General features: G+C 39.8%; 1 protein-coding gene across 2 annotated transcripts in view; it reads left to right on the forward strand.

Moving 5' to 3' along the window:
- cfap36 (cilia and flagella associated protein 36) overlaps positions 1-61 on the forward strand; it is a 13,167-nt gene extending 13,106 nt beyond the window's left edge. For both annotated transcript variants that reach the window (XM_059565586.1, XM_059565587.1), the window contains exon 10: positions 1-61. This exon is cut by the window's left edge and continues 47 nt beyond it. In XM_059565586.1, the coding sequence (XP_059421569.1) occupies positions 1-37 (37 nt within the window). In that variant the 3' untranslated portion in view covers positions 38-61.
- Positions 62-15,000: the final 14,939 nt, after the last annotated feature.

Consider the following 15,000-nt stretch of genomic DNA (forward strand, 5'->3'; position numbering starts at 1 on the left):
GGCAGAGAAACTGAAAGAAGAAGTGATCAAGAAGTGAAGCTCGGGGTCTGTGAACGCTGTGAAGCAGAAAGACTGGGCTCCACACAGTTCTGTTCATGTTTAAGTGATCTCTGTTCTGCTACACCAGCATGAGACGTGATCTCACAGAGCTTCTATAGTAACGTCCTGATCATACACACGTGTGCCCAGATCTCCTCACATGATCAGTTTATGGACACGTACGTCCCTATCTGTTTCATCTCTACTTGCTGAATTACACTCACATACTATACATATACTCATATATGCTCATATTTTACTCTGTAATTTCATGATGTGTGGACAGATGTTTTATGAAATTACCAAATAAAGTATCATTTGTAGTCATTAGACAGAAAGGTGTTGTTCGTGTGTACCGTTCATGTGAAGGCCGTCCTACAAGCCTCGGTGTGGATGGCATGATGTTCTCAACCTAAGTCCAGGCATTATCTCTCTCTGGGTGGTGTTCCTGTTTATTATAAAGGTATTTTACAATAAATGGTACTTGACCCAGTGCTGATGAATAAAGTGCAGCGGTCCACACAATCCCTAACTACTGTAATTACCACCGCTGTAAATATACCTGACTCCCAGTGACGTGCTCCCCAAGAGGATAAATGAACCTAAAGGGTGAATATAAACGGCTCCTACATGAACAATAGTGTTCAGGTTAACTGTTCTAGGCAGAGGAAAGTATTTAAAGGGATACTCCACCACAAAATCACAATTTTGTCATTAATCACTTACTCCCATGTCGTTTCAAAGCGGTAGAAGTCTTCAGAACACATATATTCTGGATGAACACCTGGAGTCTTGAGACTGTCCCATAGACTGCTAGATAAATAACAGCGTCAAGGTCCAGGAAAGTATGAAAAGCATCTTCAGAATAGTCCATCTGCCATCAGTGGTTCAACCGTAACGTTATGATGTGACGATAATACTGTTTGTGTGAGAAGAAATCAAAAATAAGGAGTTTATTCCACAGTTCATCTCCTCTGTGTCTCTCCACATCACTGTAGTGCCGTTCTGGAGAATATGAGCAGCATATGCTATTCTGTGTCAAGCCATCTTCATTTATATAGCGCTTTTAACAAACAGACTGTGTCAACATTCATTAGGAGAACAGTGTCACGGTGTCATCATCTGCACAGAGCTCCAGATCTCTAGCCATAAGCTATGACTTCTTCCATACCTTGTTTTTTCCGCTGTAACACTGCACCCAGTCCTGAGTGTCCGCCTCAGTGTAGACAAGCTGAGGTCAGGATAACCCAGACACTGTGCTGACCACTGAAAAACTGAAGACAATAGAAGCAATCAAAACCTGCAAAAGAGCTTCGAAGTCTCAGTTAACGCAAATACACATAGCAAGGTTTTTTTTAGGCTATTTATATAATACATTTATGCATTTAGCAGACGCTTTTATTCAAATTGACTTACAGTGCATTCAGGGTAACATTTTTCCCTTACATGTGTTCTCTGGGGATCGAACCCACAACCTTGCGCTGCTAACACAATGCTTTACAACTTGAGCTACAGGAACATTTTACAATAAATAAAAATAAAACATGTAGATATAATAGAAAAAGAATAGGGAAAGATATTGTTAGAGACCTTTTTTCTTTAAGAAAACAAGCAGTTAGAAAACTAACAGTGTAAGTGTTGAGAGTATTTAGAGGGCCAAGAGTTGTTGTTTTGTTTTTTTACATTAAAAACTGATAAAATAGAATTAGAATAGTGAGTTTTAAAGTTGGACGGTCAAATAAAGATGGAAGAGATGTGTTTTAAGCCGATTCTTGAAGATGGCTAAGGACTCAGCTGCTGGGATTGAGTTGGGGAGGTCATTCCACCAGGAGGAACATTTAATTTAAAAGTCCGTAAAAGTGACTTTGTGCTTCTTTGGGATGAACAATCAAGCGACGTTCACTTGCAGAACGCAAGCTTCTAGAGGCACATAAGTCTGAAGTAACAAATTTAGGTAAATGGGTGCAGAGCCAGTGGTGGTTTTGTAGGCAAACATCAATGCCTTGAATTTTATGCGAGCAGCTATTGGTAACCAGTGCAAATTGATAAACAGAGGTGTGACGTGTATTCTTTTTGGCTCATTAAAAATTAATATTGCTGCCGCGTTCTGGATTAATTGTAAAGGTTTGATAGAACTGGCTGGAAGACCTGCCAAGAGCGCATTGCAATAGTCCAGCCTGGACAGAACAAGAGCTTGAACAAGGAGTTGTGCAGCATGATCCCAAAGAAAGGGCTTGATCTTCTTGATGTTGAATAAAGCAAATCTGCAGGATCGGACAGTTTTAGCAATGTGGTCTGAGAAAGTCAGCTGATCATCAATCATAACTCCAAGGCTTCTAGCTGTTTTTGAAGGAGTTATGGTTGATGTGCCTAACTTGATGGTGAAATTGTGATGAAACGATGGGTTTGCTGGAATCACAAGCAGTTCTGTCTTGGTAAGGTTGAGTTGAAGGTGATGGTCCTTCATCCAGGAAGAAATGTCTGTTAGACAAGCTGAGATGTGAATAGCTACCGTCGGATCATCAGGATGGAATGAGAGGTAGAGTTGAGTGTCATCAGTATAGCAGTGGTATGAAAAGCCATGTTTCTGAATGACAGAACCTAATGATACCATGTAGACTGTCAATGACTGTCTTCTGTCAATGAAGGTTTACAGAGCTTGCACCGTGAATGAGAAATCTCTAATGGACTCGCTTTCTCCTTGAGTTTTGGCACAGACTCACTCAACTAGCTTGAAGTGTCAAACTCAATCCAGGTTGTAACAGAGGATCAGCTGTTCCATAGAGGACAGTGTGAAGGGCTGCCAGAATGTCTGCATCATCCAGCAATGCCCAGTGTTTCCATGTTCACGGTTTCCGGCAGAATTGGGCTACTTTTAAAAAGGCAGATCATATGGTATTTTAATATTGTGTTGGAGTCCCCTACAGCAGATTTAAATGCATCTAAGGACAGAAAACAGTAATTTTCTCACAATATACATTTTAATATTAGAGTCATTTGCCAGTGATTTCTAAACGATTCGTTCCAAGCAAGTTTGGAGCAAACCCCTCCCTACCATAAGCATACTCTGCTCTGATTGGTCAGCTGGCCAAGCCTGTTGTGATTGGCACAGAGAGGAGTCCTTGAGCCAGTTAGCCACAAGCGGCAACATTCTGATCTGAAAAATGAAGCCTACCCGGAAGTGCGAAAAACTGCAATACATCGAAAATCCGCCAGGGGAAGGTCCCAAAAGGGAGCAAATGTCCATAGCCCCCATGTTAAAATGTCCGTTTTCACAGCATAAATTCATGTTTTTACAAGTTGGTCCCATGGACTTTTATTGTATTTTTCGATAGCTTCCGAGTGCCTGACAACTGTGAGGGGGGTGATTTTTTTTCTAACTCGTTAGTTTAGATCGTATTTAGATATAAAATATATGACAATAAGGGTGTGGTTAACTTTGAGTGACAGCTTGATTGACAGCTGACAAGGCAGCGCCACGGAGAATGACAACAAAAAGCGCAATTTTTTAATACAGTTGACATATAATACTACTGTTTCTGTATCATGAAATGTAGTTTTAAGTGGTTTTCAGGCGAGAATGTAGTTGTTTAAAGCTCAAATCTGTGGTTTATTTAAAGATTTATGAAAATTTTATCCAGTTGATCCAGCGATGACCGGGCGCTCGGCGTTCATGTACCCCGCCTGAAGCAGTCTTTCCTCGGCTAGACCTTCTAAAGTTTGCCGCCAAAGCCGCGGACTCTGGCGTCTCTGTAGTGGTTAAACATGAGATATAATTCATCTTGTGTATATCTAATGGGCGATTTTTGGTCTCGTAAATCTATAATTTTTTCCCTGGGCAATCGTTTTGGCTGAGGGGAAGTTTCATAACTTTATAAGCTAATTAACTTTACCGATGTATGGTTAGACTAGAGCGCTGACTTTGTATGTGAATAGTTTGCTTTATTTGTATAGCTTCTTATACCTTTTACTTATACTTTTATAATGGCTAATATTGATAAAACTGAAATTTAACAAAAAGAGACTGGGTTGAGTTTTGTCATTTTAAATTTTAATACAACAAAGATGATCTGTAATGTTGTGAGAGAGTGAAGTGACATTCAGCCAAGTATGGTGACCCATACTCAGAATTTGTGCTCTGCATTTAACCCATCCGAAATGCACACACACAGAGCATTGAACACACACACACACACACTGTGAGCACACACCCGGAGCAGTGGGCAGCCATTTATGCTGCGGCGCCCGGGGAGCAGTTGGGGGTTCGATGCCTTGCTCAAGGGCACCTAAGTCAGTGTTGCCAGATTGGAAATGCCCAAGTATCGTACCAGAAGTTCAAAATTATCGTATTTGGAAGAAAATTATCGTACACGAGTCAAAAGAGTTATTTATCTATTCTAAACCAACAACATTTCGACACGACCTGCAAATTACCACAATAGATAAGGCGTATTGTTGGACGGAAGCAGTGAGACAAAATACTATCCCATTATTTTCAGTGACTGTCTCGGGCGTGGCGCATATTAAAACGTATTTAAATGATTTTAACACTTGCTTTGTCGCATCCAGTTAAGAAGGAATTTAGCTGTTTCTGCGTGGTGCAGTTAACTCCACATCTGAGCCGCTGTCATCGGAATCCTGCGTGTTGCCAGATGTTGAAGGGGTTCTTTCTGTCATGGACCGCAACTAGTGCTCGATGGCTTTAAAGCAGGGCACCCTCCAGCATTCTTAACACACTCTGAGGTGCACACGAATGCATTTAGAGTGTCTGTAATGAGCCGATTTCGTGTATGAGTAAAGAAGCCCTATGACTGCAACTACCACCATTTCAATTTTCATAAAATTCTGAGATTATCATACATTACGGGATTTTTTTCATTATTGATCGTACATCGTACAGAGGTGAAAATTATCGTACAAATACGATAATTATCGTACGTCTGGCAACACTGACCTAAGTCGTGGTATTGAAGGTGGAGAGAGAACTGTACATGCACTCCCCCCACCCACAATTCCTGCCGGCCCGGGACTCGAACTCACAACCCTTCGATTGGGAGTCCGACTCTCTAACCATTAGGCCACGACTTCCCTCTTCCCTTGTTTACTGCAAAATCTGTTGTTTAGTACAAATGCACATATTGCCTGGACCATAAAATGTTTAATATTTTTATATTATATTTAACCCTCTGGGCTTCTTCGCCCGAAAACGGGCGAAAACTTGAACGTTTTGAAATGTTTAATTTTTTTGCTTCATCGGATGGGGATGAAACTTGGTGACTTTTGTTGTATTACCTATATGAACACACAAAAAAATCAAGGAGATGATTCTGATATGTTAAAGGGTCGTAAAAAAAAAAGTCACACTTAGCTTCCTCCCGCCCGAAAACGGGCGACATAGGAAATGAATGGGAAATACGAAAAAATAGGAAAACTCAGAGAAACTTTTGGTGGTACAAGCTACAGATCAGCAACTGTGCTGAAAAAAAGTGTACAGCAATGAAGGGGTGACACTCTAGAACATCAAGAGTGCAAATAAGATCCCCCCCCCCCACACACACACACCCACGCACACAAACACACACACACACACACAGATAAACTGGCGACTGCAACAGCAAATTTGTAGAATATTCCACATAAAATCAATAAATGAAAAAAAAAAACTTGCTCAAATGCACACACACACACACACACAGAGAGAGAGAGAGAGAGAGAGAGAAAGAGAGAGAGAAAGAGAGAGACTGGTAAGACTGCAACAGCAAATTTTGAGAATATGCAAAAATAAATAAATAAAAAATACAAAAAGAGACTCTCGCTCAAATGCAACACACACACACACACACACACACACACATTCACTCACACATACACACACACACACACACACATTCACTCACACATACACACACACACACACACACACACATTGTGTTCCCTTTCTAACCAAACGCTATAGTTTGATTCTAATCATAATGCAAAACCTGATACTTATCTAAACATTTTTGTTAAGAAAATAAAGTAATCATCTTTTAGAATATCTAAATGTATATCTAAATAAAAAAAACGAATAAGATAGAGAAATCATGTCTAAAACAACAAAAGGAATCAAAAAGCCTTTCTATATAGGATATATAGGAAGCTATAGACAGCCTACAGGCTGGTACAGGACATTACACAAAAGTGGCTATTTTTTAAAGCCACTAGATGAAGTTCTTCTCCTGGAACATTTTTTTTAGGCTGGCACTCTATTTTGATGTGAAATGCTGCATTTATTGAATTTTTTTTTTTAAATAAATATAAAATAAAAATTTATATATTAATTCTAATGGAAAAAATAGCTCATAAAAATTATATAATTAATGCAAAGTATCATAAAAAAATCTAAAAATTCTAAATAATAATCAGAAAACATTATAGAACAAAAATATATTTGATTGGTTATCCTGGGAAAAAGTAAAGTACAATTTTAAGGCTTCGCCCGTTTTCGGGCGGGAGGAAGCTAAGTGTGACCCATTATGAAAAGAGGCAGGTTTGTGTTTTATATTTTGTTTTTTCATAAATAGGCAAACGTTATGTGTAGTTGAATATAATCAATATGCGTTGCCTGAACCACATTTGTGTGGCTATAATGTTTAAGATTTCTTTTAATGAAAACGAAAATAGTTAGTATGGTGTTTTATTACATATTTCGTTGCCTAAAATATACACAGAGATAACCGAATTTGCAGAGCGAGCTGAGTGAAGCGTGCTGCGTCAGAAGGTGGGCGGGGTTAGGATTTCCCAAGGTTTTCCAAGATGGCGCATCCCATACCCCCCATAAACGGCTTCAAAACCGTTCTTCAGAAAGTCTATGGGTGACGTCACAGACGCTTTGTCCATATTTTTTACAGTCTATGGTTAGCCAGCGCTGCCATTGTCAACACCTTTACATAAAACAGTATAGTGCTCCAATCCGTTCTTATAATAATTAAAAACTGTGATCCCGAGGAAGGCTACTGGCCTGGATGGTGACTCTGGCAAGGTGTCCAAACTCGCTTCTGTTCACCAACATTTTTAATCGGTCCCTTGCACAGGCTATTGTTCCACCATGCCTCAAATCAGCCACTATCATACCAGTGCCCAAAAAAGTCTAATGCACAGAGTATGAGCAATTATAGACTTGATGCTCTCACTCCAATTGTTATGAAGTGCTTTGAGCGACTGGTGCTGAGGCATATTAAAACTAGCCTCCCTCCTGCTTTAACCCACATCAATTTGCATACAGAGCAATTAAGATCCACAGAGGATGCAATCGTCACAGCTATACATATAGCATTGGATCACCTGGAACACAGAGGAACTTATACTGAATCAAATTTTAAATATAACACTTTTAGTTTTGCCCCCATTTTTCATGAGCTGAACTCAAAGATCTAAAACTTTTTCTATGTTCACAAATCTTTCTAAATCTGTTTTAGTGAGCACTTCTCCTTTACCAAAATAATCCATCCACTACACAGGTGTGGCATATCAAGATGCTGATTAGACAGCATGATTATTGCACAGGTGTGTCTTAGGCTGACAAGGGTCTGGCTGCAGACTTGCACTGTCTTTCAGACACTTGCACTTCCGCTAGCGACATCACTTGCAGTCTTTTTTTTTAATTTTGTTCTATTTATTGATCATTTTTGTTTGAATCTCTCATCATTTTACAACAGTAACCAGGTGGCGAAGACAAGAAAAAAGAAACTAAATTACAATGTCACTTGCAATCGCTACTTGCACTCTCCGCTACCTGTGACGTCACTTGCAATCAACACAAATCGTGCATGTGTTGCCAATGGAGACAAGACGCTGTGCTGGTGATTAAACGATTAAAACTAAATTAGTAGGCCTACTACTATAATTTACAGGGTCCTGCAAAAAAAAGACAAGACCGGCAAATCCGTGGCCACAGAACAGCAGAATATGAACGCAATGCACAAAGTCTTTCGTTAAGCGTTTTCCTCCTGTAGAAAAAACAAACACTTAATATGGCATAATGTATAAAGATACGTTTAAGTTAAATTAAAATACCAAATTCGATATATAGTTATTATTTAATGTACTACAAGGCAAGCAGATGGCTATGAACACAATGGGCAAACTTTGTCCTCCCATACAGCAAAACGCTTAATGTGGTCTAATAACAGACTAAGATGATAAAGACTATTCAGTAAGCCTAGCCTATATGTCGTGTTGTTGACTCAACGTATATACAGACCAGCAAATATGAACGTGCATTGTGAAATGCATTAAGTGATTTTAAAAGGATCAGGGGCCTCATTTATAAAGCGTGCGTACGCACAAAACGGGGCTGGGAACGTACGTACGCCAGTTCCCACGCAAAGGTTGTGATCTATAAAAAACAAACTTGACGGGAGAATGTGCGCACCTTTAAGCAAACTTTGAGCCGTGCGTACGCACATTCTGGAGACAAAGGGAATTGGCGACACCGATGGTGAGGTCGTGAACTGAAGTTAGATTGTAGAAAATAAATGTGAGAAGAACGATTATAAGAATGAATGACATTTAATTTTCACTCCATTTCATACGTTATATCCACATTATCATGAAGATTAAATCCAACAGTGTTATTTGTGCCGATTGTTTTAGGCTATATACATCTAGTAAAATCCAAACGTAATTCAAAATGTATTAAAAGTAAAATAAAATAATAATCAGCGCTGCCTTACAGTCACATTGTCCACAACGGGAGCACAGGAGGACATGGCGCGATACATGTGATAGCCTACAGAATAGCATGAAATACCCTTTTATTAGAGAACTGCAGAACACAGTGTAAAAAGGAAATATTTTCCTTAATGTACATAGCCTATATCATAAAATGTCAAAGTCTGCAAATACAGTCATGAAGCACAATCGCTACTCATCATCGGTCCTAACTATTACGGTGTTCATTACAAAACCGTCAAGAAGCATGTGTTCACTATAACATTTTCGTCTTAAATTTTCGCCCACAAATTAATTAAGTGATTTTGTCAAGGTGTTAACGATCAGTCTATTTGCTAGAAACATATAAATTCTCCGGTGACCCGGGTATGTAATGCTTCATGATGGCACTCCTGGCACTGTTGGAGGATTACGCTAATGGCAGAATAAGGAGAGAACGAGTTTTCAGGGACCATGATGATTTCCTGGCCCATGATGATGACTGGCTAATAAGCCGATTTAGATTCCCTAGAGCTGTGTTCTTGGATCTATGTGCTGAATTGGGTCCAGTATTAGAGAGGGCAACACGCCGGAACCATGCCATCCCAGTCCAAATACAAGTCCTCACCACTCTGGGGTTCTTGGCAACCGGCTGTTTCCAGCGGGAATTGGCAGACCGGTAAATTAATAATATAAAAAAACTATAAGTAATCCTCAAATTTGTCTCTAAGACCTTTTTGTATATGAAATAATTCTATTGGAATCTATCATCTCACCCTATAGGTCTGGTATATCACAGCCGTCCCTGAGTGCCATAATATCTGTCGTTTTAAATGGTATACTTAATATGGTTAGTCGATACATCAGGTTCCCCTACACTGTGCGAGAACAGGCCGAAATTAAAACGCAATTTGCAGCAATGTCTGGTTTCCCAAATGTAATCGGCGCAATTGACTGCACTCATGTTGCTATAAGGGCACCATCTGAAAATGAATTTGCTTATGTTAATAGAAAGCATGTGCATTCTATTAATGTGCAAATCATATGTGACTCCAACATGACCCTCACAAACATTGTGGCACGCTGGCCTGGTTCAACACATGATTCCTTTATCTTGACACATAGCAGTGTAGGGAACAGACTAAATGCAGGCGCAGTACGTGATGGCTGGCTTCTTGGTGAGTTTAACAATATTAAAAAGTAGAAACTGTAACAATTGTTTTTAATATAATTATAACCTGCAGGCGACAGTGGCTACCCCCTGAGACGCTGGCTCCTCACCCCATTTTTAAACCCGCAGAGCGCAGAGGAAACTCATTATAACGAGGTCCACTCTCGTGCCCGCGCAGTTGTGGAGCGTGCCATCGGCATCCTGAAATGCAGATGGCGTGCTCTGGATGCCTCGGGTGGCAGACTTTTATACCATCCAGCAAAAGTGTGCAAGATTGTCAGGGCGTGTGGTGTTTTGCACAATATAGCACTGAGAAACGGTATTCCTCTCCCTCCTGATCTCCCTCTACCCCAGCATTACGACCCCGAGCCACAGCCCCCTGGCCGACAAGAGGGATATCAACGAGGTGCAAGAATCCGTGAGGATGTCATGCGGCGTTTGTAAAGAAAGACAAAACTCAAGGTTCATGTTTTAACTGCATCTTTTAATGATTGTGCAATTTCTTGCATCACTTCTCTCATCTGCCGTAGCTCATCTGCAACCCTGTTGACAGCGTTTATTGTCTCTCGCTGTAACTGCAGGACTGCGTCAGTGAGTACCCGACCACTTTTGGACGTGCCAGACGCAGAAGGGGCACTGCTTTGAGCCGGACGCTGTGCATCTGCATCTGAGAACCCCTCACCCTGAACCTCCTGTTCATTTACAGCTTCAGACTCCGGAAGGACTGGAGGACAAACAATTGGCAACATTTATCCATTTATCACCCCACACACTCAAATGTACAGCGTTAATGATTAAAAATCGGTTTAACCTTGCTCCTCTGTGGTTTCAGTCACGTCAGTGTCTCCCTCCTTTTCCGACACAATACCACACACGCTGACCTCCCCAATTATAGCCGCGATTTTGCTGTCCACTGATGTGAGATCAGCTGTACATGGGCCCCCACCAGTTGCAGCCACGCTCTGGCGGTGGGAGGACAGTTTTCTCTTTGCCTCCACCTTGAATGAATGAGAATCTTTATTTCACATATTTTGCATACTGTAAGCACATGTAAATAAAACTTTTTGAAAATCAATATTGCTATTTATATAGGTATATAGCCTAATAAAACACAAATGTAATATGTTGGTAAAAAAAAATATTTGTATACCTTCAGGTCGGACCATTTTTTCTTTAATTCTGCAACTGTCCGTTCTGTCCCACTGACACAATTGACGGCAGAAGCAATACTTTGCCACTCGCACTGCTTCTTTTTATTAGTGACCCCACTGCTGTGGCCACCAAATAACACAGTTTTCCGAGCCTCCACCTCCCCTACAAGTGTTTCAATCTCAGTATCTGAGAAATTACGTTTTTTTCCTCTTTTCTCACCTGTCGCCATTATTAAAATTAGGCTAACAGAAATGCACGTTTTCACTTTCTTGGATTAATTAATTGGCGGGTCGCATGCCAGTTTTCCAGGTATATATGGGATTCCACTCTCATTTACATGCTGATCAGCAATCATGAGGTGATTTGCATTGACTATTTATGGTTAAAAATGGGCGTGTACAGGGCGGGATATGAGGCTGGTTCACGTACGCACATCTGCGGGTGATCTGTGATTTATAAAGGGAACATTGCTTACAGGTGTGCGTACGCACGGTTTTATAAATCGGAATATTTTTTGGCGTACGCCATTTTTTGGTTTTGGGCGCACGTAAACTTTTAGTAAAGATCCTACGCATAGTTTTATAAATGAGACCCCAGCTCCGTACAGGCAAGCAGACAAGTACAGAACGCAGTGCGTTAAATTGTACATTAAACGTATTCCTCCTATAGAAAAGCATTATAAATATTATAAATAAAACACATTATGTAGCTTAATGGAAAAGACAGCGATATAAACGAGTAGTAGACAGTTTATTCTATATGGAAAAATGCTTAACGCGAAACTTTCTGGTTGCGTTTATTCTGGGCTCACCTTCGTGCCTGTACATAAAGTTTTGTATTTTAACAAAGCAGAGAAGCATATTGAGTTTGGACTTTATCACCTTAGTCCATTATGCCACATTTTGCGGTATGTGAGGAAAATACTATACACATATTCATTAAAATAACTGTATATTTAAACTGTATATTTAATTTGATATTTTAATAGCATCTTAATACATTAAGTCATGTGTTTATGTTTTTTCTACGCTTAACGAAAGACTTTGTGCATTGCGTTCATATTCTGCTGTTCTGTGGCCACGGATTTGCCGGTCTTGTGATGTCACTAGCGGAAGTGCAAGTGTCTGAGAGGTTTCCCGGAGGGAGTGGGGGGAATGGAGAAGCATGCCCCAGATCCGTCGAGAGAGCCAGGAGGGCTGAGGAGTGATCCGGGATGGATAGGAAGGGAGGTGAATGCAGGAAGAGAATACGAGAACGATGTAGATGAAATGGAAGGTGATGAAGCTTCAATTATTTCTAATGGACCGAATTCAAATGATGGAGGTTGGCAGGAGGTGAGACAAAAAAAAAAGGAGAGCCAATGGAAACAAAGGAGATGAGGGTAATGAAAGTGAAATAAAAGTGATAATTCGATTTCAAACACTGTGTACGTTGAATCCTTTAAAGATCAGTGAAGCTGTATACAAGATAGTAGGAGAGGTATATACAGTCAAAACTCTAAGAGATGGAAATTTGTTAATTGTTTGCAAAAACAGAGATCAACAACAATCTTTAATGAAGTGTAATACACTGCTGGGGAAGGCTGTGAATCTGGAATACCAACTGATGTGACTGAAGAGGAGATTAAGGTAAATATAAGAGGAGTTCGTGTAAACAACGTCAAACGGCTGCCATACACTAAAGATGGTGTTAAAAGACCAAGTTTGTCTGTTATGTTGGCCTTAGATGAGGATAAACTACCTGAACGGATTAGAATTGGGTGTGTTAGTTATGTAGTGAGACCATACATCCCCCCACCGACAAGATGTTTTAAATGCCGACGTTTTGGTCATATTGCTGTAGCGTGTAGGGCTAAGGCCCGTTGTGCTAAGTGTGGGGGGGATCATGAATATGGTAAATGTGCTGAAGGGATCAAAATTAAATGCTGTAATTGTGGGGGAGAACATAGTGCTGCGTATAAGGGGTGTGAAGCACACAAAAGAGCAGTTCAAGTCCAAAATGTGAGAGTGAAAGAAAAAATTACATATGCTGAAGCCATCAAAAAAGTTGACGGTAAAACAAGGAATAATTTAGGCACAAGGGAAGGTCTAGTACCTGTGATCCAAAATCCAGCCCAAAACATTGTTCATAAATGTTGTAAAGTAAATGAAAATACTCTGATTGTAGAAAAGAAGACATTTATTGCATTTATGGTGGAAGTCATTAACTGCACAGCACAAACAGACAGTAGAACAGCGAGAATTAAGATCATCTTAAAAGCAGCAGAGAAGTATCTAGGTGAAGAGGGACTAACAACTGAGTCAATTAATGAAATGCTTAGAACAGAGGTATTAGAGAGTCAGTCATCAAGTGGCGGTGGATCCTGATGGGTGTATCCATTTTGCAATGGAACGCCAGGAGTTTAATCTCTAATGGACAAGAATTAAAGTCTTTTATTGAAGAGCTAACTGTTAAACCTAACGTCATTTGTGTTCAGGAAACTTGGCTAAAACCCTCTCTTGATTTTATAATTTATGGGTACTCGGCTGTACGTAAGGATAGAAGTACTGTTACAGGGGGTGGAGTGGCTACATTCATCCAACAAGGTATTAATTTTAGGGCTATAAACAATGATGTACAGATTGAAGTGGTTATTGTTGAAATATGGGTTAATAGAACTAAAATTAAAATAGCTAATTTTTATAACCCCTGTCAAAAGTTAACAAAAGACATGCTAGAAAGTATATGGGAAAGGGGAAGTGGTAAAGTAATAATATGTGGAGATTTTAATGCACACAGCTCACTCTGGGGCAGTATAAGAACAGATGAAAATGGGAGGATTATTGAGGAATATATGGATGAGCACAATCTAGTATGTTTGAATGATGGAAGAGGAACAAGATTTGATGTAGGCAGAGGAACAGAGTCAGCTATAGATCTGACTATAGTGTCAGAACATATAGCAGGGAGAAGTCAATGGGAGGTTTTTAACGAGAATAGTTTGGGAAGTGATCATTACCCTATTTTGACAAAGATGGTTGACCAAAGTGTATATTTAGAAGATAACTGGTTCCCAAGATGGAAAATGAAAGAGGTCAACTGGGAACATTATAGTAAGGTAGCAAGTGGAAAGTTGGAGATTATGTCATATTCAGGAAATGATGTTGAAGAATTAAACTCAATGATTACTGGCATAATGTATGAATCAGCAGAGGAGACTATAGGCAAATCTATTGGGAAGAGGAAAAAGAAAATGGTTCCATGGTGGTCGGAAAAGTGTAAAGAAGCAGTTAAGGCAAGGAATAAGGCTTTTAAGGTAATTAAATCAAATCACACATTCAATAAATTAATTGAATATAAAAAAGCACAGGCCAATGCTAAAAGGGTCATTCATGAGGCAAAAAGAAAATACTGGAGAGATTTTTGTAGCAACATTGGGTCTGAAATCAAGGTTAGTGAGGTTTGGGGAATGATAAGGACAATGGGAGGCATTAGAAGGGATTTAGCATTACCAGTAATAAGAGAAAATGACATTGAAGCAGTAACTAATGCAGAAAAGGCAGAAGTACTGGCTAGGGCATTTGTTAAGGTACATAGCACAAAAAACTTATCCAGTGAAGAATTAGAGTGGAGAGCAAAGGTGATTGAGGAAAATAAAGGCATATTGGGGAGGAAAGTCACAAATGAATGTGCAATTGACACAAATTTCTCATTATTTGAGTTGAAAAGAGCTTTAATAGGAGTTAAGAGTACTTCACCAGGGAAAGATGAGGTGTGTTACAAAATGATAGAGCAGCTATCAGATGTGGCTAAGAGTGATGTTTTAACATTGTATAACAAGATATGGGAGCAAGGGAAGTTGCCTGGAATGTGGAAACACTCTGTGGTAGTCCCTATAGGAAAGCCTGGCAAGGATAAAACAGAGGTTAAAAGCTATAGACCAATAGCTCTTACATCCAACTTATGCA

Source organism: Carassius carassius, chromosome 14 (genome assembly GCF_963082965.1).
Source record: "Carassius carassius chromosome 14, fCarCar2.1, whole genome shotgun sequence".
Taxonomy (NCBI): domain Eukaryota; kingdom Metazoa; phylum Chordata; class Actinopteri; order Cypriniformes; family Cyprinidae; genus Carassius; species Carassius carassius.